Raw genomic sequence first — 23,541 nt, forward strand, 5'->3', positions numbered from 1 at the left:
TGTCTGTTATGTCTGGGTCATGTTCTCATTGCAGAAATTACAGTGGTAAAACAGACAAAAATGGTGCCTCTGCTGACCTGGAGTTTACATTTTAGGGGTTGTTTTAAGGTTTAAATGAGATAACATCCCATAATGCCTATTACATAATGCACATTTGGCACTCTGGAACCAGAGTCAATGTCTTGGTCAAAGTTTGTCTGGGTTCTCTGAGTTAAAAGTTAACACTTCATGGATTTCAAGTTTTGAGTGACTCAGAGTCACTAAGAAAAAAAAGTAGCCAATTATTTGGGACTCAATATTTTCTTTCAAAAGGATATGTCAAGGAATTAGAAATTTTCTTGTTTATTTTGGCAATTTCTCTAAAGCCCTGAAGAATTTCTGCCTTTTCTAGAAATCTGTTTCAGTAGTTCTATGAAGTTATAAAAGATGATTTACCTCAAAGGAATTTATGGTTAATTGTAGGAATAATGACACATCTGAAAGAAATACAAGAAAAAAAACCTCTAGGGGAGATAAAAACAAATGCAAATAATCCACAGAACAAAAACAGAAAACCAAGGAAATGCAAAGAAGCGTAAAATGAAATGATAAAAGCAAGAACAACATATTAGGTAAACATATTTGGTTTGTAATTTCTTATTAAAAGACAAAAATTGCATTTAAAAATAAAATCATTATTTATGAATCACATCAAAAGCAAACAATATAGAGTAAAAATAAATGGAGTGACAAACATTTCTCAAATGAAACAGTGGCAGTATTAACTTCAGATAAAAGATGCTAGATAGAATAAAGAAGGTCACACAAAGTATATGTCACCAATCTCTTCAACAAATGGTGCTGTGAAAAACTGGGTATCCTTGTACAAAAGAAATAAAGGGACCCTTACCTTACACCATATACAAAAATTAATTGAAAATGATTTAAAGTCTTAAGTGTAAAACCTAAAGTTATAAAACTCCTGAAAGAAACCATAAGGAGATGTCTTCAGGAAATTGGATTTGGTAGTGATTTCATGACACCCAAATCACAGGCAACAAAAGCAAAAATAGACCAAAGGGACCACATTAAACTTCAGAACTTCTGTGTGACAAAGGAAATAATCAACGGAATGAAACTGCAACATACGGAGTAGGAGTAATTGTAAGCCATAGGTCAGATAAGAATTGATGTCCAGAATATGTAAAGAATTCCCTCAACTCAACAACAGCAAAAATAAAACTGCATTTAAAAATGTCTAAAAAGGACTTGAGTAGACGTTTCTCCAAAGATAGGATAGAAATAGTCAACAGGCTTATGAAAAGATGCCCAGCATCACTCATCATCAGGAAATGCAAATCAAAATAATAAGATATCACCTTGCATTCATCAGAGAACAGTGTATTGGTGAGGATAAGGAAACACTGGTACCTTGTGCACTGTTGATGAGAATGTAAATGGCACAGCTGTTGAGGAAAATAGTATGAGAAGTTCCTTAGAAATTGAAAAATGGAATTACCATATGATCCAGCAATGTCACTTCTGGTGATATATATCCAAAAGAATTGAAAACAGGATATGGAAGAGATATCTACTCACCAGTGTTTCATTGCACCATTATTCATAATAGCCAAGAGACAGACACAGTCTTAGTGTCCATTGATGGATGAATGGATAAAGAGAATATCACACACCAAAGAATATTATTCAGCCTTAAAAAAAGGAAATCCTGTTGCATGCTACAGTATGGGTGAAACTTGAGGGCATTGGGATAAATAAACCATTCCAAAAAAAAAAAAAAATAACCCACTTGCATGAGGTATACCAAAGTAGTTACACTCTTAGAAAATGAAAGTAGATAGATAGGTGGTTGGTAGGATGGGTGGTTGGAGAAAGAAAAGAGTTCAATAAGTATAGCATTTTAGTTTTGCAAGATGAAAAATTTCTACAGGTCTGTTGTACAATAAGCTACATAGAGTTAACACTATTGTACACATAAAGAGAGTTAAGATAGTAAATTTTGTGTTTTTATTTTTTTTTTAAGATTTTATTTTTAAAAATAATCTCTGTATGCAACATGGGGCTCAAACTCACAACCCCAAGATCAGGAGTCGCATGCTCTACTCATTGAACCAGCCAGGCAGCCCTAAATTTTGTGTTTTTTTAATTAACACTTTGTGCATCATTTTATATGAATTTTTTTAAAATATGAGGTTTGGGTATTAAGTATTTTATTAAAGGTTATTAATTCACTTAGCTAAATTATTCTGTGGATTTCCTTATTGGAGACAAAAGTAATACTTATATTGTGGACATAAATCCTATTTGTTAAGATAATTCAAATAATTGTTTCAATACCCTGTTGAAATCAATTTGCCTTCATGTCTGAGAATTTTGTGTTTGTATTCTTAAGACTGACCCAAGTTTTCTTTCCTAAGGGTATGTATGGGTGTGTAGAATTAATCATCAGATTTTCTTTATCTAGAGGAAAAAGCTTTCAGTTTTTCACCATTTGGCTGTACTTGCTGGGCTCTTTATATATGGCCTTTATTATGTTCAGATGATTTCTGTTCTTAGCTTTTTGAGTGATTTTATCATGAAAACATGTTGAATTTTGTCAGATGCTTACTAATACACATCAATTGAGAAGGTCACGTGTTTTTTGTCCTTCATTCTGTTAATATTTTTTAAGTTTTTTTTAATGTAAAAACATTTCCTTTAAGGTGCATGATATGCAATATACTTATTACATAGAATCTTGAGACTCTGAATCTATTTTCTGATCAATGTGTAAGAAGTGAACGATTATTTGATTTGCCTTTTTTATGGTATACAATACTCAGTTGAATTCAAAGCAAAAAATTTATTAAAGAAACAAATAATGAAAATAGAAGTAAGTATGTATGGGTATAAAAGTAAGAAATTAGTACTTTCCTTACTTATTTTTTCATTTATAACCTTGAAAATTGGAATTTAAAAAAAAATTGGAATTTTATTTGTTGTAAGCACAAAACTAAACCAATTAGAGCTTTTTCATTTTTATGACATATTTGAATATTAGATACATTTTATTAATGTTATTAGGGCTAAGCATATGAATTGTCATTTTTGTACTTCAAAAGTAGAATATTAGAGATTTGATATTGTATACCACACATATAAAAATATCTTAAAAATACTTGGTAAAATTTCTAGAAGTATGAATCGGTTTTAAGAGTATTAAAGTATTTTATCTTCTTTTAATAAATGATACTTGAACTAATATTTCTCTTTTCTTTTTAGTAATTACTTTCTAAAACATTTATTCAAAGTTGAATGAAGTATTGTTCTGAGTAGTAGTAATTTCTGTGACTTTTAACTTTTTTTTAACTGGGGCACCCAGGTGGCTCAATTAAGTGCCTAACTCTTAGTTTCAGCCCAGGTCATGATCTCATGGGTCGTGGGATCAAGCCCCAAGTCAGGCTCCTCACCCAGCAGAGAGTCTGCTTGACAGATTTTCCCCCTCTACTCCTCCCCTGCTCATTCTCTCACTCTCTGTCTCAATAAATAAATACATCTAAACATTTTTTTAGCTGTATTTATACTTTAGGCAGTTCTCTCTTGTAATTGATGGATTATACTCTGGTGCTCATTCCAGATCTAAGCTTGCTTTGTTCATCATTTTGTTATGGTCACACAATTATCTTCTGCATATGTAAGGAAGATGGTAATAATTATATAATAATAACTAAATTCACTGAGGGCTTATTATATATTAGGGACTGTCCCGACACTTTTGTAAAATTTTTAATCCTCAAAATAATACTGCAATGAAATGTAGGTACTCTTATCATCACCATTTTATAGATGGAAGGAGGCTCAGAATGATTAAACGACTTGCCCAAGTTCACACAGCAGAGAAGGATAACTGATTACTTGAACATGAGAACATGAGACATAATTTGATTCATCTATATATTTCTTTTTTTTAAATGTAAATTCAGTTAGCCCACATATATAGTACATTGTTACTTTCAGATGTAGTGTTCAGTAATTCATTAGTTGCATATAACACCCAGTGCTCATTGCATCACCCAATTGCCCCATCCCTCCACCCACCTCCCCTCTAGCAACTGTCATTTTGTTTACTATAGTTAGGAGTTTGAAGTCATCTATATATTTCTATTCAGTTACTTAATAATACCATTGTTTGATAATTAGATGTCTTAGAAAAGTTCACTTAAATGCATTTTTAATAAATTTTTAATATATTTTCTTATCTATTACAATTTTTAATAATTAATGAATACATCCTCATTTTGGGTCATAGGATGGACAACCTGAAATTTTGTACACTTTTTGGAATTCAGTTACTCAAGCACTTTCTTCTCAATTTCGCATGGCTACAGATTGTAAGTATGCTATTTATTTTGCAATTTCATTCAAGGTTTTCCAAATGCCTTAAAATGTAATGTCAAATTTTGCTTTATTGGTTTATAAAACACAGCTTTTTAAAACTCATTGGCTGTCATTTTTTATGTTAGCCATATATTCAGTTTTATAAACAATAAGTTAATTTTTATGTTTTTTATAATTAGCTTGTGTAATAAAATTCTCTAGAAGAATGAGTGAATTCTCCATAATTCAAACATAGAGAAACTCTGAAGTTCTGAAGTTTTCCTATGTAAAGGATGTAAAGCAATTGATACTGAAGAATTTAGTTGATGCTTAATAGAATTACTTTCTAACTAAAAGGTATTAAAATACAAGACTTCATAATTTACTTATTAAAAATGATGATTTGATGAACAGATGAAATACCTTCATCATGAATTAAAAGTTGCTTATTCAAACATGATCCCCAAAATTTGTTAAATTTTTTTTTTGTCATGAAATAATGGTACTGCCTGCCTAATCAGTGAATGTAAAAGGGTTTTAGGAGTTTGTGTATAAATTCTTATTTACTAATGTTACCAAAAGTACCTAGTAGATGTAAACACTGTTTAGTCACTGGCAATCCAGAGTTGAATAAACCACACTACCTGCCTCCCTACTATATTTTTTTCTTTTTAAGAGAGAAACAGAGGGAGCGGTGGCAGAGAGAGGAGAGAGAGAATCTTAAGGAGGCTCTACACCTAGTGTGGAGCCCCATGCAGAGCTCCATCTTACAGGCATGAGCCTGGAGTAGGGCTTGATCTCATTAACACATAGGTGAAGACCTGAGCTAAAATCAAGAGTCAGACACTTCAGTGACTGAGCCACCCATGTGCCGCTGCCTCCCTACTGCTATTTCTAAGGAAGTATGCAGCCAGGCAGTGACCATAGAGGATGTCTTCATTGGTGTGGCCAAATAGAGCCTAAGCAGAGGGTGGATTTAGGACTGATTCACTCCATTTACTTCTACAGATTGCACTATGAGAATGTTGTGCATCTCCCTGCATAGGTATCTATTTTGGTCAGCTATTTGAGATACAACTTATATACAGTAAAATTCACCAATTATAAGCAGAAAATTCTGTGAGTTTTAACAGTCATTTATATCCTTTTACCTACCACCACAATGAAGATAGGAAACATTTCCGTCACTCCTGACATTTCCAACAGGTGCTTTTGTAATCACCTACTCCCAGCTTTTGGCTCCTGGCAGGTAATGATCTGCTGTCAGTGTAAGTTAGCTTTCCCTAGCTTTTTGTAAAACTGGTGTCACACAGGCTGTGTTCTTTCATATCAGCATAATTACTGCAAGATTCATCCATGTTGTTGCATTTACCTATGGTCCCTTTTTATTGCTGATCATATTCCCTTGTATAGATTATACAACAGTTTGTTTATCCATTCCCCAGATGGGAGACAACTGGATTATCACAAATAAAACTACTGCAGTTGTTCACATAGAAGTCATTTGTAGGGATCCCTGGGTGGCGCAGCGGTTTGGCGCCTGCCTTTGGCCCAGGGCGCGATCCTGGAGACCTGGGATCGAATCCCACATCGGGCTCCCGGTGCATGGAGCCTGCTTCTCCCTCTGCCTGTGTCTCTGCCTCTCTCTCTCTCTCTCTCTCTCTCTGTGACTATCATAAATAAATAAATTTTTTAAAAAAAGTCATTTGTAGATGTATGTGTTCTTTCTTGGTTAAATATATCAGTGGAATTGCCTGATCATTTGATGATTATATGTTTAACATTGTAAATAACTGCTAAACTGTTTTCCAGGATGAATGTACCATTTTGCATTCCCATTAACAATCTTTTGTAACTCTAGTTGCTCTACATTGTTATCAATACATGATATTGTTTTAATTTTAGCTATTCTTGTGAGTGCATAGTGAATTTTCATTGAGGTTTTAACTTCCACTAGCCTAAAGACTAATGATGACTCGTTTTCACATGCTCATTAGGCATCTTTGCATCTTCTTCATCATGTGTTTCTCAAAATTACTTTCTCAGATGTGTTTTGCAAATATATTTCTTTGTCTGTGGTTTGCCTTTTCATTTCCTTAACAGTGTTTTCCAAATAATAAAAGTTAATTTTGATAGTCAGACTTACCAATTTTTCTTTTATAATTTCCTTTTCTATTCGACCTAAGAAATCTTTAACTCAAGGCCAAAAGTATTTCCTCCTACATTTTATTCCAGAAATTTTACTATGTTCATTTGAAGTTAATTTTTTTATATGGTGTGAGATATAAGGGTGGTTTACTTCTTTGAATATCGATCTAAGAGATTTTACCCTACCCCATTAACTGCCCTGGCACTCTTGTAGAAAATCATATAGTTATATATGTGCAAGACTATTTCTAGATTTTTTTTTCTATTTTTCTTTGCATCTGTATATTTGTAATCACTAAAGCATACATTCTTCTATTTTACTTAATTTATCAAAATAATTTTGGTTATTCTAGGCCCTTTGCATTTCCATATGTATTTCAGAATCAGATACTTGTTCTTATAAAAATGTCTCGAGACTTTGATTAGGATTACATGATGAGGGACGCCTAGGTGGCTCAGCGGTTAAGCTTCTGCGTTCAGCTGAGGGCGTGATCTTGGAGACCCAGGATCGAGTCCCACATCGGGCTCCCTGCATGGAGCCTGCTTCTCCCTCTGCGTGTGTCTCTGCCACTCTCTGTGTCGCTCATGAATAAATAACTGAATGATGATCATAAAAGGGTAGAATCTTTGCAGTGCCTTTTGTAGCATAGAGGATACCTATGAAAATATTTTTTCCATATAGACTTTCACTGGTTATCTAATGGGAAAACTTATTTTCATTTTGCAAAAGGAAAATGTTTCAAATTTGAAAACACGTGGTCATCAGTATTTTGTTATCGAACAGATATATTTTAAAACATAACCAACATCTGTTCAAGAACAGTGTGATAGTTTAGAACAGTGGGAAAATTACTTCTCAAAACACCTTATGATATGGAGATAAAAGTGCATGAAAACTGGTATTTAGGGACGCCTGGGTGGCTCAGTGGTTGAGCATCTACCTTCGGCTTCAGGGTGTGATCTTGGAGACCCGGGATCGAGTTCTATGTCGGGCTCCCTGCATGGAGCCTGCTTCTCCCTCTACCTGTGTCTCTGCCTCTCTCTGTGTCTCTCATGAATAAATAAATAAAATCTTTTTAAAAAAAAAAGAATCTACAGATCAATTTGTGATAATTCACATCTCAACAATATTGAGTCTTCGATCTGTGAGTGTATATATTTTCCTATTGATCTAGGTCTCATGTCAGTGCTATATAGTTTTTAGTGTGCAGGTCTAGCAGATCTTTTCTTAAATTTATTACTATTTCATATATTTCAGTGCTACTGTAAATGGTATTTTAAAAATTTTACAGGTGTTCATTATTAGAATATAGAAATAAAATTGACTTTCATGTACTATCCCTTATCTTTGACTTTGCTACCCATACTTATTAGTGTAGTAGTTTTTGGAGATTTCTCAATGTTTTCTATGTTGATAATCATACAGTTTACAAATAAAGACAGTTTTACTTCTTTTCTGGCTTCCTTTCATTTTTTCCCCCTTGGTTAGCACTTGCAGTAGTGTAGAACTGAAGTAGTTTCTGCCTTGTTTACAATCTTAGAAAGCATGTAGTCCACCTTTAATATCTTAACAGCAGGTTTTTCAGTGATGCCATTAATCAGGTTGAGGAAGGTTACCTTCCATTTCTAGTTTTTTGAGAGGTTTTTTTTTTTTATATTGCTGTTAATTTTCTTACAGTGCTTTTCTGCATGCATTGAGATGATCAAATAGATTTAGTTATTTTAATGTGTTAATACCTTGTATTTTTGGATAAACCCCACACGGTCATGATATATTATCTTATTTATATGTTGTTGAATTCAAACTGATAAATAAGTGTAAAGTTTTTTGAATGTGTGTATAAGATATTAATCTTTAGTTTCTTAATGTCTTTTTCCATTATGAGTATCAGGGTAATGCTAACCCCACAGAATAAGTGGAAAAGTATTCCATCCTCTTCAGCTTTCTCAAGCTGTTGATGTAAAATTGGCATTAATCCTCTTTAAATGTTTGGTAGAATTTACCAAGGAAGTCATCTGGGCTTGGAATTTTCTTGGTGGGAAGATTTTAACTACAAATTCAACTATTTTCTTAGATAAAGGATTATTCCATTATTTCTTCTTGGGTAAGCGTTGGTGGTTTATATCTTTCAAAGAATTTATCCAGTTCATTGAAGTTTTCTAATTTATTGGCATAAAGTTGCTTGCAATGATTTCTTAATTACCCTTTGAATGTATGTGGAATATGATTAATGTTCTGTATTCCTGATATTATTAGTTTCTTCTTTTTTTCCTAATAATTAAAAGTAGATGTTTATTAGTTATATTTTTCTTCTCAGAAAACAACATTTGGTTTCATTGATTTTTGTCTTTTTTATTTTCAATTTCACTGATTTCTGCTCTTGTGTTTATTATTTATTTGCTTTGCTTTGGGTTTGATTTGCTCATTTTATTAAGATTAAGTTTAGATTATTGACTTAAACCTTCCTTTTGTAATTTGTTTACGCCACAAATTTACCTATAAACAGTATTTTGTACCTTTTGTACAAAGGTTTTGTACAAAACCTTCCTTTTGTAATTTGTTTACGCTGCAAATTTACCTATAAACAGTATTTTAGCTGCATACCACTTTACTATTTTTCCAAACATCTGGAAGAGTTGGAAGAATAGTGAAAAAGCATCTATATATCTATACCTTTGATTTAGTATTTAACAGTTTTCCTGCTAAATGAGCATTTTGAGATTGATGTGTTTGAAATTTAAAATTCATAAAAAATAAAATTAAAAAATAAAATTAAAAAATAAATTTAAAATTTATGAATGATTTTAGTAGGTAGTTTTTCAAATATTCAGATACAATATTATGTAAATATAGACTTTCAATAGTTTTTCACACCATGTATGAAAGTAACGGGTTTTCATGAAAACAATAATCACCATGAAGTTTTCTTTAATATTTAACTTTTTAAATCATAAGTCAATTGCATTTAATGGAATGCATGTACTAATATACTAGAAATAAAATACAAGAATGTAAATTTACCCACAAAATACGTAAGCATAATTACAAAATTGATTAAAAACTCAGTTTTTAGGCTAATGTGAAAACTAATGTGAAAAGCTCATTTATGGCTGTTGCAAAGTATCTGTTTTTAAGCATTTATTAAAAGTGTACTTGGGGCACCTCGATGGCTCAGCCAGTTAAGCGTCTATTCAACTCTTGATTTTTATCTCAGATCATGATCTCAGAGTTGTGAGATCAAGCCCAGCGGGGAGTCAACTTGAGTAGTCTCTCTCCCTCTGTCCCTTCCCCCCAACACATTCTATATCTCTTTCTCTCTTTAAAAATAAATGAATAAACACATAAATAAATCTTTTCTTTTAAATGTACTTTATCATTTAAAATCTTTTTTTGAGGGACACCCAAAAGGCTCAGCAGTTGGGTGCATCTGCCTTCGTGATTCTGGAGTGCTGAGATCTGCTGCATTGGGCTCCCTGCTTGGAGCCTGCTTCTCCTTCTGCCTATGTCTCTGCCTCTTTCTTTCTCTGTCTCTCATGAATAAATAAAACCTTTTTTTGAAATCTTGGAGTTGTTGTAGTCAGTATTTTCTTTCTGTAGAGTAAAAATTTAGTTTCTATTTTGAATATTCTTGCTCAAAGACAGGGATATATGAAAGAAAATAGCCTTTAGCATACTTGAACTTTCAGACCTTTAACCAATTTCACCTTCCAATATTGTTTGTTACCAGTGGATTTGGCACATTTTTAGTAGAAATTGTATAAGGTAAACTTCATGCGAATAAATCACACAGATACTGAGTGGAGGTGCAGCTATAAAGGCAATTTTTTTGTCTACTAATTCAGTCATGTCTGTCAATTCTGGATCTGATTGAATTTTCTTATGGATAGTTTTTTTCTGACTTTTCTTCATGTCTAATAATTTTGGGGGGTTATAAGACATAAATTTTTACAATGTCTGGTACTGGACACTTTTATCTCCTGTAAATATTCTTGTTAGATACTGTCAAATTACTTAGAAACAATTTGGGGTTTTTTTGAGTCTTTTAAGATTAGCTTGAGTAGTGTTTAGTCTTGAGCTAATTATTTTCCACTACTGAGGCAATACTTTCCTTAGTACTCTACCAGATTCTCTGAATTATAAGGTCTTCCAACCTGGCTTTCAGGAACAGGCAGTCTTCGCAGTCTTGCGTGAGGAAGGGATATTCTAACTAATCCTGCATAGGTTCTTCCCCCATACTCTGGAACTTTTTTCACACACATAGGATGAGTAGTGTTTTGCTGAGTACGCAAGGTGGACCATTTGCAGATCTCTGGTTAATCCTTTATGTGCAGTTCTCTTCTCTCTGGTGTTCTGTCCCATGAACTCTAGCTGCTTCAGTTTTCCTGGTCTTGGGGACAGAAGGTGTAGAGGAGTCTCTTACTCTTGCCAGTGCCGTAGGCTAGAAGCCCCTGGTAGGAAATAAGCTGAGGTTACCAAAGTGGGAGGTTCTTTCCCTACTCAATACCTTTTGCCAAATAGCCAACTAACAAAGCAGTAACTGATGGCAAGCACATAATTTATTCAGTGGCCATAGAATGGAGAAGGGGAGTTCATGCTGTAAGGGTACCTTCTCTCCAAGTAGGTTTTATAGGGTTGGGGTAATTAGGGGCTGGCAAGCAAATTGACAGAGGAATTTTTCCGGGATGAGGGAGGAGGCTTCTGAACAAGGGTATAATCTCTTTTCTTCCCCTAAATGGGCACGGTCGGATCTGTCATGGTCTGTGATCTGTCATGGGCTGTTAGGTGTGTTTTTTCTTATTACAGTTAGATGAGGTCATCTGGACGGTTAGCACAGCGTCTAAACTGGATCAGACAACTCTATATTGGATCCTGGGGGCTTGTTTGGAGCTTGTGGCTTTGGCATCCTGACTTAGCTTCTGATAGAAAGCAGCACCTGTGAGTAGGGCTAGAAGACTGAGTTGTTGTGACTTGTTAGTAAGTCCCCAGTGGCACTGGGATGGTTGTAGGGTTTACCTCATTTATTTCCTATGCCTCAAGAGATCACTGTCTTTTATTACACATCTTTTAATGTGTGGTGTTTCAAAAACCATTATTTTATATATTTTGTCTGTTGTGAGTTTGGTGTTTTGTTTTGTTTTGTTTTGGTTGTTTCAGATAGGAGGTTAATCTGGTCTCTGCTACTCCACCTTGACCAGAAGCAGAAGTATCTCAGCTAGTATTAAGAGTAATGATTAAAACTACATTTCAAAATACTATACAGTATGTGCATGTGTAACAGTTACTGTCATTCAACTTCTCTTTGGTCATGTGCTGCATTATCATCCTTAACCATTATAAGCCTTTGGCGTTCTTTACATGCTCTTCTTTTTCCCATTTTGCTCATTCTCGGTGACCAGCCTTGTCTCCTGGGTCATCAAGATAATTAAGGTCATTAGGAAACTCTTTCAATATCCTGTCCCTTCCCTCTGAATGAAAGCCTTCTTTTCTCCCTGTGGGTCTGAGTGTGAGGTAACAGTCTTATTCTCCAGAGCTGCCCATTCACCTTCAGTGACTGCCTGCTTTGTGTACCCTTTGCTCACAGCAACACCATTCATAAGTCTCTGTTCTATCTTGTGTTTCTCCTTTTCTGTTGATTTCTTCCCCTCAGATAGGAAACCCCTCCAGGTTGCTCAAATCTAGTAAAAACTAAAACTAGAGAGTTCCTCTTTAGCTACTATTTGATCTCTGCTCTTTTTATCCAAACCTCTCAAAAGAGTAGTTGGTGGTTTTTTTGTTTTTGTTTTTGTTTTTTGTTTTTTTGCCTTCATTTTCATACTGTTGATTTCTCAACTAGGTGTACTCTGGCCATCTTACTATTCTATTGAAATTGTTCTCATCAAAGTAAGCAGTGACCTGCCTTTTAATGATCAGATCCAAATATTTTTCAGTTCTTAAATTATGGGACCAATCTATCTAGCTTGTGTAGTTAAAGAAGCCACTGAGAGGAAATATAGTATTTTTAGGCAAAAGATTCCATCAGTATTTCACATTCAGAGTAGTTTGTTACTTCTGATAGCATTATTACCTTAATAACTTCCTCTGGGAGAACTCCAAAGTAAGTTGTTTGTAAAGCACCTTCCATTTATATAGCACATACAGTCCCTGAAGTGTACCATAGTACTTCTTAAAATTATAGACAGGCAATATTAAGGAATACAACCATCTGCAGAGTTGAAGATTATGCACGTAACAGATTGCCTTAGTAAGGAATATTTTGGCAGAAAATATCTAAAGGGAAATTTTCCTAGTTAGGAACATGTTCTTTCTGATTATAAATGTTCATGCTTAGTAAAAAGAAGTTCTACTAGATTTGATAAAATATAATCCTAGACAATGAGTGTACTTTATTAAAAAGGCAAGGAGCTTGATTGAACCTGTCACCTTGAAAATTCAAAAAAGCTTCTATAGGATATCTGCTGCCTTAATTATCTTTGGGTGATAGTTATTTCCAAAATGACTTCTAAGCTTTATGTCTGTTACTTTTATTGGTGTATGTATATTTAATATATATATATATTAAATACATACATATACAGAGTCATTATATTTTACACTTTGAACTAGTAAATGTTACAAATCAATTATATCTCAGTAAAACTGAAAAAATAAACCTTAAAAGATTAAAAAATTTTCATTGATTTTTCATTACTCCTTTTTTTTTTTTTAAAGATTGTATTTATTTATCTATGTTAGAGATAAAGTGTGTGAGCAGGTGGTAGACAGGGAGCAGAGGGAGAGGGACAAGCAGACACCATGCTGAGCAAGGAACCCAACACAGTGCTCCCTCAACCCTGAGATCATAGCCTGAGCTGAAATCAAGAGTCAGACACTTAACTGACTGAGCCACCTGGGCACCCCCGCATTACTCTTAAAAAGTCATTTATTATAGTATCAGACTCATAAAGAAAAAAAGGTTGAGTATCATAACTATACACCTAAATAAATTTTTCAAACCTTAATATAGCTGTGTAATCAAAATGAAGAACAGCATCAAGATCGAGAAACAGGATCCCTGGGTGCCTCAGCAGTTTAGCGCCTACCTTTGGCCCAGGGTGTAATTCTGAGGTCCCAGGATCGAGTCCCGCGTCGGGCTCCCTGCGTGGAGCCTGCTTCTCCTTCTGCCTGTGTCTTTACCTCTCTCTCTTTCTCTCTGTCTCTCATGAATAAATAAATAAAATCTTTAAAAAAAAAAGATCAAGAAACAAAGTATTACCTGACCCAGAAGCTCCCCTCAGGTCTCCTAGTTTTTGCCAGGCACTCTCCATTATGACAAGAGTATTCACTCATTTCTAATGTCATAGATTCTTTTTAAATTTTTATTTTATGCAGATAAAATTTTCCATATTGTAACTCTTATGTTTGCTGCCTGATACCTCTCACTCAATGTGTTTCTAAGAATCTTCTATATAGTTGCATGCATTTGTAGGTTATTATCAGTGTTGTAAAATGTTCCATTTTGTGAATATACCATAATATATTTATCCACCATATTACTGATGTGCATTTGGGTTATTTCATATTTTGAGCTATATTAAGTAATGCTCTTATGAGAAATCTGTCCATTTTTACTGGGAAAAAACCTGGGAATGGAAAATAGGTACTTGTAATAGACAGAATTACATGCCTCATAGAGATTTGCATGTGTTACCTTAGGTGGCAGAAAGGATTTTGCAGATGTGATTTGTGGCTCTGAGATGGAAAGATTGTCCTGGATCATCTGGGTGGGCCCAGTATAATCACAGAGGCCTTTAGAAGGGTATGAGGAGCAGAAGAGTCAGAAGAGGAGACGTAACTATTGAAACAGAAGTTAGAGCTTGTAGTACAACTGCTGGAAGGAGCCCACAAGCCAAGTGGTTTAGGCAGGTGGAGAAGTCAAGGAACAACTCCTTTAGGACCATCAGAAAGAACATAGCCTGTTGATAACTTGATTTTGGCTTAGATCAGTTTTGTACTTCAGACCTCCAGATCTGCAAGATAATACATTTATATTGTTTTAAACCACCAAATTTATGGTAATTTGTCACAGCAGCTATGGAAACTAGTATGTAATAGAGTTTACATATGGTCAGTTTGAATTGTTACTGCTGAAGAGTTTTCAAATGTTGCACCAATTTAAACTCTTTGAGGCAGTCTGCTTTTTCCTATATCCTTGTCAACACTTGGTATTGTTTGTGTTTTTTTTCCCTTTAACTATTCTGGTGGACATTTAGTCAAATCACATTGTAGTCTTAATTGTATTCCCCCTAGTGATTAATGATACTTTTTCCATATATTTATAGACTATTTAGATAATGTTCTTTTTCAAAGTTTCTGTTCATTTCTATGGAACTGTCTTACTGATTTATAAGATTTTGTTACATAATCTGATTTAACTGGTTTCTTTTATCCCCCTTTGGCAATCTAGTTGTACATATGTAGGTTGATCATTTCACTTCATTCTGGGATTAGGATGGATTAAGGTAGCTGCAGTTTTAATAAGACTCAGTCTATCTCTAATTTTTTGTTTTCCTTGGACATGCTTCTCCCAGGCTTTTAATTGAGAGGCTGGAGGGTCTTTTTCTCTTCATCCCTGAAATAATTGATTTTTTTTTAAAGATTTTATTTATTTATTCATGAGAGACACACAGAGAGAGAGGCAGAGACACAGGCAGAGGGAGAAGCAGGCTCCATGCAGGGAGCCTGATACGGGACTTGATCCTAGGACTCCAGGATCATGACCTGAGCCAAAGGCAGACCCTTAACCACTGAGCCACCCAGGCGTCCCCAAATAATTTATTTTAATCTGCCATTCAGTGGTTTTCAGATAAACCTCTTCAGCTTTCCGCTTCATGAAACTGCAGAATCTGGTGAACGTCTTCATAGGAAGGAAGACTTGCTTGTGTTTGTGGCATGATCTCTTCCCCCATAGCAGGCCTTTGTTTCCTATGATATGTTTCCACAGTATGAAGGATAGTTTACCTCTGCCCTTTGAAGTTTTAGGCCTAGTTCCCCAGCTTCCCTTACAAGTCCATAAGTAAGTAAATCTTCCATGGGACACTAGGGTTGAGAGTCCTTAAGTTTCAAAAATCTTACTTCTGTCCCATGAACCACTAAAAGCTCTGCTAGTTTCTTCTCCAGCATAGGAGAACCTCTGCTTGGTCCAAGTTTGAATTTATAAAAATATATATGGCTTCTTTAATTGTTACAGTGGGAGCCCTGATCTGTCTCCATTCTTCTCCACCCCCACCCCCACCCTCTGTTATTATTCCCAAGATACATTCCCAGTGTGACTTTTCTGGTCCCTTCTTATCAGCACTTTTTTTTTCCCCCTTTCTAATTTTTTATCTCTGTAGTGGAGTCTTAGTTTGTGAATGAATCACCCTCTCTCTTCTCAGTATTTACAAGTACCTGAAACACATGTCTCTATCCTCCCCCTCATCTGGATAACTCACATTAGTCTTCCCATTCTTAGTTGAGAAATGAAGTGTGCTTTTGATGTCTCCCTCCCCATACACATGCTCAGATATGGGTATGACATCCTCTGCTCCCCTAAAGCTCTTCTATGTCCCCAATGTAATTATCCCACTGTATCATAATGGCTCACCTCCTTGCTTGTCTGTATCTTTTACCAGGCTCTAGGAAAAGCTTATCTGTGTGCCTCTGTTCCATATTATGCTCCTGTCACAAAGCAGTGTTCATTATATAAATGACATTCAGTTGAAATGGATGCCTAATGTGTTAAATTAATTTTTAAAGGCTTCAGGAATTCGGAAATCTGAGGAGGAAAAACTAAAAGGAAAAATACCTTTTATTAAAAGAATAATAAGCACCCACAAGCTAAATGAGATCCTATTGTAAAATACTCTTAGAAAGCAACAGTATGTATGTATGATACACAGGGACATGAAAGGATGGCACAAAAACATAGGGATGATTATCACAGGATAATAGAATATCAAATAATTTTTACCTTTTTATTATACTTTTATATATATTTGATCCTTGCAGTGAACATTTTATGTCATCATTGATAAAATATGGAGCAGTTTTCGTTGAGGTAAAAGAAAAAAGCAAATATGAGATTCAGATATTTAATTAAGTCCTCCATGGGGATTTGTTGAATGCATAAATGTGACCCAGTTGTTATGGAAATGGATAAAGTGCTCAGAATTGAAGAGTAGAGTGAAATAAGAAGAGTTCAGAGGAAAAAAATCCCCAGTTTACCTCAAATATCAGGATAAATTCCAAAGGGATCAAAGAATCAAATGTAAATTATGAATCCATTCAAGTGCTGGAAGAAAACATAATTAAGCTAGGAATAGAGAAAACTTCTCTGATTTAACATCCAGAAGCAATCATGAAAAGACTGATTATTTGACTATATTAAAAGTTGTACATGGCAGAAAAAAACCTTAAGCAGAATAAAAGGACAAGTGAAAACTTGAAAAATATAACTTACATCAAAGAAAAGATGCTAATATCCCAAATATAAAAAGATGTTAAGAAAAAGGCTAACAACCCTAAAAAAAAAATAAATAAATAAATAAATAAATAAATAAATATATATATATATATATATATATATATATATATATATATATATACACACCTTTTATTTGGAAAAGATGCTCAGTGTCCTCCATGACTCAAGAAATGCAAAATAAACGTACATAGAGACACCATTTCTCATGTATCAAATAGGGATAAAATCAAAAAGTTTAAAAACACACTCTGTTAATAATCTTGTGGAGAAATGTCCTTATACATTGTGAATTCAAATACAGACCTTATGGAGGGGAGTTCATGAGTATCTTAACAAAATCATGTAAGCATTTGCTTTCTTACTCAGCCATTCTCCTAAGGATCCATTCTACAGATGCACCAGCAAAACTGTGGAAAGGCATATTCACAAGACTATTCGTTGGATCATTATTTGGAATAAAAAAAAAACTGGAAGTAGCCCAAATCTTCATCACTTAGGTGATTAAACAAACTGGTGCATACATAGGATGTAATGCCATGCAGCTATTTCAAATAATGAGAAAGAGGCCAAAAACAAAACCAAAACCTGAATGAGGAATATATATATATGCTACTATGGAATGATCTCTAAGATATATTAAGTTTAAAAAGTGGAGAAATATATGTGTAGTGTGCTCTTGTTTACCCAAGATATGGAGTGGTATAAATACACATTTTGGCTTATATTTTTAAGAAATGGAAGAATAAACCATAAAGTCCAGAAAAATGACTACCAAGAGTGGAAGAAGGGTTGTGTGTGAAGAATATATTGGAGAGACCAGGGATAGAAGCTAGACTTCTTTGAACGTACTTTGTTGTGTAGATTTAACTTCGAAGTCATGTAAATATTTTATATAGTTATAAAATGGAATGAAAATGAAAAAAGAGGGATCCCTGGGTGGCGCAGCGGTTTGGCGCCTGCCTTTGGCCCAGGGCGCGATCCTGGAGACCCGGGATCGAATCCCACATCAGGCTCCCGGTGCATGGAGCCTGCTTCTCCCTCCGCCTGTGTCTCTGCCTCTCTCTCTCTCTCTGTGACTATCATAAATAAATAAAAAATTAAAAAAAAAAAAAAGAAAATGAAAAAAGAAATTACTAAATATCAAAAGTAAAATAGAAAATCTTAATGCAAATGTTTGTCCAGTTGGTGGCAAAACCATACAGAGAGGCACTCACGTTTGACTTTTTACTTTACTCATTTGACTACTTTATAGTAATTGTTTTTTTGGCCTTCTTGGGATATATTGAAACGACAGTGAGAACTACCCCCCAAAATCCCATGAGCTGTTTTCAGTAATCCTATTATTGATGGTAGTATTATTACTGTTATTCTCAGACTGTTATGTGTGTTTTATGGAATGGTACTTGGTTCCTGTGAAGAAAGCTGGAAACTAGAAACATTTAGGGGGAGTGGAAGGTAAGAAGTTGGAAGGATTTTTTGGGTGACCTTTATTTTTTTCTGTGGGGTAATAATAAAGGTGGTCATCTTCCTATTGTAAGTGGATTCAAAATGAACTAGTTAGTTTGGAGGAGAATATGTATGCTTTATATTCCTGCTAAAAGGGATGGTTGTGGGATAGAATGCATACCCAGTTGGTGGATTCTGTAACTTTGTGTTGCTGATATTATGGAAAAACAACTAAGAAACCTTCTACTGATCATAGCCAGTTATAGGCAAGCAGTTATTCTGTCCTAATTATACGGATATATAGTTTGCAGAAGGGGATAACCACAGGTGGTTTTGTTGTTGTTTTTTAAAGTCTGATTCTCCATTCAAAACTTAATGTTTTAGGCTTTGATTGGATTTTCTATTTAAAACTTGCATTTTAATATCTGTTTATCTTAAATAGGGCTTCTTTGAGTTTTAAAAAGGTCTGAATGAGAGAGGATGTTTGCAAATAATATATCTGATAAGGGGTTACTATCCAATATATATAAAGAACGCATACAACTTAGTACAAAAAACAATAATAAATCACCTAATTAAACATGGGCATAGACATTTTTCCAAAAGAAGGCATACCAACAGGTACGTGAAAAGATGCTCAGCATCATTAATCATCAGGGAAACGCAAATTAAAACCATAGTGAGCTATTACCTCACATCTGTCAGAATGGCTAGAATCAAAAAGACAAGAAATAAGAAGTGATTAGGATGTGGAGAAAAAGGAACCCTTTTACACTGTTGATGGGAATGTAAATTGGTGCAGCCACTGTGGAAAATATTGTGGAGATTCCTCAAAAAAATTCAAAATAGAACTATATGATCTGGCAATTCTACTTCTGGTACTTACCCAGGATTTTTAAAGATTTCTTTCTGTTACTGATTTCTAATACTTTGTATAACTTGAAAGTTTTTGTATCTATTTAGACTGTTTTATGGCATCAAATATTATTGATCTTCATATTGCACTTCAAAATGTGTACTTTGCTGTTTTGGATGAAGTATTATATAAATGTCAAGTGAATTTAGATATTGTTTAGGTTTTCTATATGCTTACTGACTTTCTGTGTACTGGATTTATCAGTTATTGCGAGAGAAGGAATTGAAATCTTTAGTTCTAATTGTTGATTTGCCTGTTTTCTTATAGATTAGATTTCAAAGTATGTGATTCACATATCAAATGCAGTGATTAGTGTAAGAGAAAAATTACCTTTACTAGCATTATTTTAAAAAGCCTTATTAGAGTGTATCTTCTACCATCATCATATATAAAAGAAAATTTATTTACTACATTTTATTTTATTGTTTATCTTATCCATGTTATTTTTTTGCTTGGCAGCTTCTATGTTTTTGAAACAGGCATTTGAAGGAGAATACCCTAAATTACTACGTCTTTACAATGACTTATGGAAGCGTCTTCAACAATACAGCCAAAATATTCAAGGAAAGTTTAATGCAAGTGGAACTACAGACCTTTATGTTGACCTACAACAGATGGACGATGATACACAAGACATATTCATACCAAAGAAGCCAGATTACGAGTATGTTGCTTAATCAAGCCTATTTGTTGTCATGATAAGGATTTTGTTACTGTTTTTATAATGAACTAGAAATTGGGAATATGTTAATCTTCTATATATTTATAATTATCATGATTTATATGTATACTGTAGAAGACTTTGGAACACTTAAATGAAGAAGTCAGATGTGATCCTTAGTTGAGCAGCCTGGTTCCTAACTGGAATCTGATGTAAAATATAGCACCACATAAGGTGAGGAGAAGCTAGGAGATGAGCATATGTGATCACCATCTTTTAATTGGTAATATACCTGTCATTACATCAGATAGTATCATTGATAGACCACTGGCATAAATATGACATAAAAGTAACTAGTGTGTTCAGGAACTATAGAGGAAATTAATCTTATGCTGGGATAGCTTCTCAGTGTGGTAGGAAAAAACTGAGTATAGTCACAATTAAACCTCAAATCTCTTAGCTTATTCATAAAGTACAGTATATGTAGCCATATAGTTAGGTGCAACTTTGGAAAACAATATACCATCTCGTAAGTTTAAGCCATCCAACTTTCTTCCTAAATTGAAAAAGTATTATTTTCAAATTTCTCTTTGAACAACAAATCAATTGATTGGCTTGCACATTTTCTTTAAAAACTAGAATCATGGGGATCCCTGGGTGTCTCAGCAGTTTAGCGCCTGCCTTTGGCCCAGGGTGTGATCCTGGAGTCCTGGGATCGAGTCCCACGTCGGGCTCCCGGTATGGAGCCTGCTTCTCCCTCTGCCTGTGTCTCTGCCTCTCTCTCTCTCTCTATGTCTATCATGAATAAATAAATAAGATCTCTTTAAAAAAAAAAATAAACTAGAATTGTTTCTTGTGACAATGCTGACTCAGATAACAGCAAATTCTTAACACCTACCTTGTAAAAAAAGATGTTAGCTGGATTTAAATATTTCTTTTTCAGTTTTTAGTTTTCTAAATACCTAGTGTATCCACCATTGTAAGAAGTTCTAGCTAATGAAATACAGGATGTAGAAGTTTTCAATGGCAAAATAAATGGCATGACAGTAGGCTAGGAAGATAGACTGAAACTATATTGTTCTCTTCCATAACTCTTTTATGCTAAACTTGGAGATTAGATAAGAACTAATAAAGAAAGGCACGAGAACTAAACTCATCTCTTGATCTATAAAGATCTAGTAAGTTTTTAAGTATGTAAAATAGAATATAATTATTCTATTTTTGGCTTAGTTCTGTTTTTTATTTTTTTATTTTTTTGGGAGGAGTTCTATTTTTTAAATCCATATTCTTGCCCTTAAAAAGATCTGTAAGTATGCACAGCAAAAGGTGATAGTGATTTGTCTCCAGGAGGTAGAATTTTTGTTTGGCATTTTGTGCTTTTCTTTAAAATTAAAAAGGAGTGGAGGGAGAGCAGTAAAATCAATGGAGAGAGAAAAAAATCAGGAAAAACCTGCTGTGTTTTGATTAATGGGATATTATTGTCAACTTCTGGAGGTCAAATTCAGGTAAGTAGTTGGTGGGGGAGAGGAGGTATGATCCATATACTTAAGAAGCCAAAAAATCATGAAGGTAATGAGGAAACAAATACAATGGGTTTTTAATATTCAAGAAGTAAGGTAGAGAAGAAAACATAAATTTGACCATGTTAACTGAGCTAAAGGAAATTTGTTTTGTTTTGTTTTTAATAAAGATAGGGAGATTGGACAGTGTTTATAAATAGAAGTAGCTGGTGGAGAGAGAAAGAGATAGGAGATGCAAGAAAGAAGTAACGAATGGGACAAGACCCTAGAAGAATCAGAATAGTCAAGAAACAAGTAACTAGGTTAGCAATTTTTTTACCTTTTAGTATTCATGCTGTATTTTCAGTAGTGGTAATTGCTATGAAGAAAATAAGATAATGTGATAGCATACTTTATATAGTGTGATCAGGGAAGATGTCTATGAGAAGGTGAAATTTGACCTGAGATCTAAATCATGCCTAGATATGGAATGGTAGGTACAAAAGCATTGTTAGAATTGATGAAAGACAAAATGGGAGAAGATTGGGGTGACAATATACTGTATTCCCCTGACCTACTCACCAGTGAAACTGGAGGGAAAAAGCCTCTTTTTTCCAAAACCTCTGAAAATGATCCTAAAAGCAAATAACAAATGAAAAGTCATGTACTCAAAATCTATGAACATTCAGTAACAGTTCTGTAAGAGGTTGTGATCTTTGAACCAAGACTGTTTCCTCCCTTCCTTCTCCTTCTACCCGCTTAGCAAGGCATAGACTCCACTCAGACTGTAGCAGTCAAGAGCCAAGGGCCCCCTCTACGCCAACTCCCAACAGGAAGGCTTCCTTCCTAAGAGGAGCAGAACCTCAGCAGTTCTCATCCTGCCCTTATTTCTGTAGCTGAGGCTAAGTTTCAAGCAAGTGAGATCAAGAGGTGGGGTGCTTCTTTAATTGTGCACAACCCTACCCAAGGGGTAGAATCTCTATCTTTTGTACTCTCTGAAAATACAATAAACTTCCCACTTTTAAAATAGTGTTTCCATGCCGAGAAAGGCAAGCTGAGAGGACCTCAGGCTGCTGGCCCCACACCCCACCACTAAGTTCCTAAAGTGAGATGTCACTCAGAGAAAGGCTTGCCATTTTCTCCACCTTTAGTTCCAGAGCTCTGGCACAAAAATTCTCCTTGGGGAAGAAGCAAGCAGTTAAAACCTTAACCGTTAATTTCCTTGAAAGTAACTGATATCATTTGCAATAAGCCTGGGAAAGCTTAAAGCTGAGGACATTCTTAGAAGCATTGGAGGTTATGGTGAAGGGCAATGGGGAGGATATTCATGATAAGGAAGATACAGACTATACTATAGGCCAGCTAGCTCCTAGGAGAGATCTGTGGAATAAGACAACTGAAAGGAGTTCTTGGAGATCAGAACAAATATCAAACATGACCTCAGAAGTTATTTTATCAAAGGAGCTACAATTAGATTGGATTAGTTTGTAAAGGAATTTATGGTCTATTGAAAACAATAGAGCAATCTGCAGCAGCTGAGTGTAGTCCAAGAAAGAGGGGGTAATGGAACCCTATCAGGTCCCACTGTTCTCCCTGGGTGACTGTGGGCATACCCAAAGCTATGCCTCTCTAACAAAGGTTTCACACTGCAGGGGAGAAAAAGACTTCACTAAAATAATCTAGCTAGTCACTAAACAAGCAAATAACAATAACAGGCTAGAGGTACAGAGATCTAGCATATTATCTGAAATGTCCAGTTTCTAACAAAAATAATGAGACATACAAAGAAATAAGAGTTTGGCCCATACACTAGGAAAGCAAACAAACAAACAAGCAACAGAGACTGCTTATTCACAGAGAGTGAATGGACATTCAGGTTTAATAGACTAAGGCTTCAAATTAGTCTTTAGGAATATGTTCACAGAACTAAAGGAAAGCATGATTAAAGGACTATATGATGACAATGATGCATCAAAAGAGAATATCAATAAAAAGATGAACAATATAAAAAAA

At 34.6% G+C, this 23,541-nt stretch overlaps 1 protein-coding gene across 2 annotated transcripts in view; it reads left to right on the top strand.

The window, feature by feature from the left end:
* Nucleotides 1-23,541, top strand: part of COG5 (component of oligomeric golgi complex 5) — a 292,761-nt gene that overhangs the window by 194,891 nt on the left and 74,329 nt on the right. For both annotated transcript variants that reach the window (XM_041774079.1, XM_041774078.1), the window contains exons 11-12: nucleotides 4,289-4,370; nucleotides 19,828-20,032. In XM_041774079.1, coding sequence (XP_041630013.1) covers nucleotides 4,289-4,370; nucleotides 19,828-20,032 — 287 coding nt within the window. The remainder of the gene's footprint in view (nucleotides 1-4,288; nucleotides 4,371-19,827; nucleotides 20,033-23,541) is intronic.

This window comes from Vulpes lagopus, chromosome 11, assembly GCF_018345385.1.
Source record: "Vulpes lagopus strain Blue_001 chromosome 11, ASM1834538v1, whole genome shotgun sequence".
Taxonomy (NCBI): Eukaryota; Metazoa; Chordata; class Mammalia; order Carnivora; family Canidae; genus Vulpes; species Vulpes lagopus.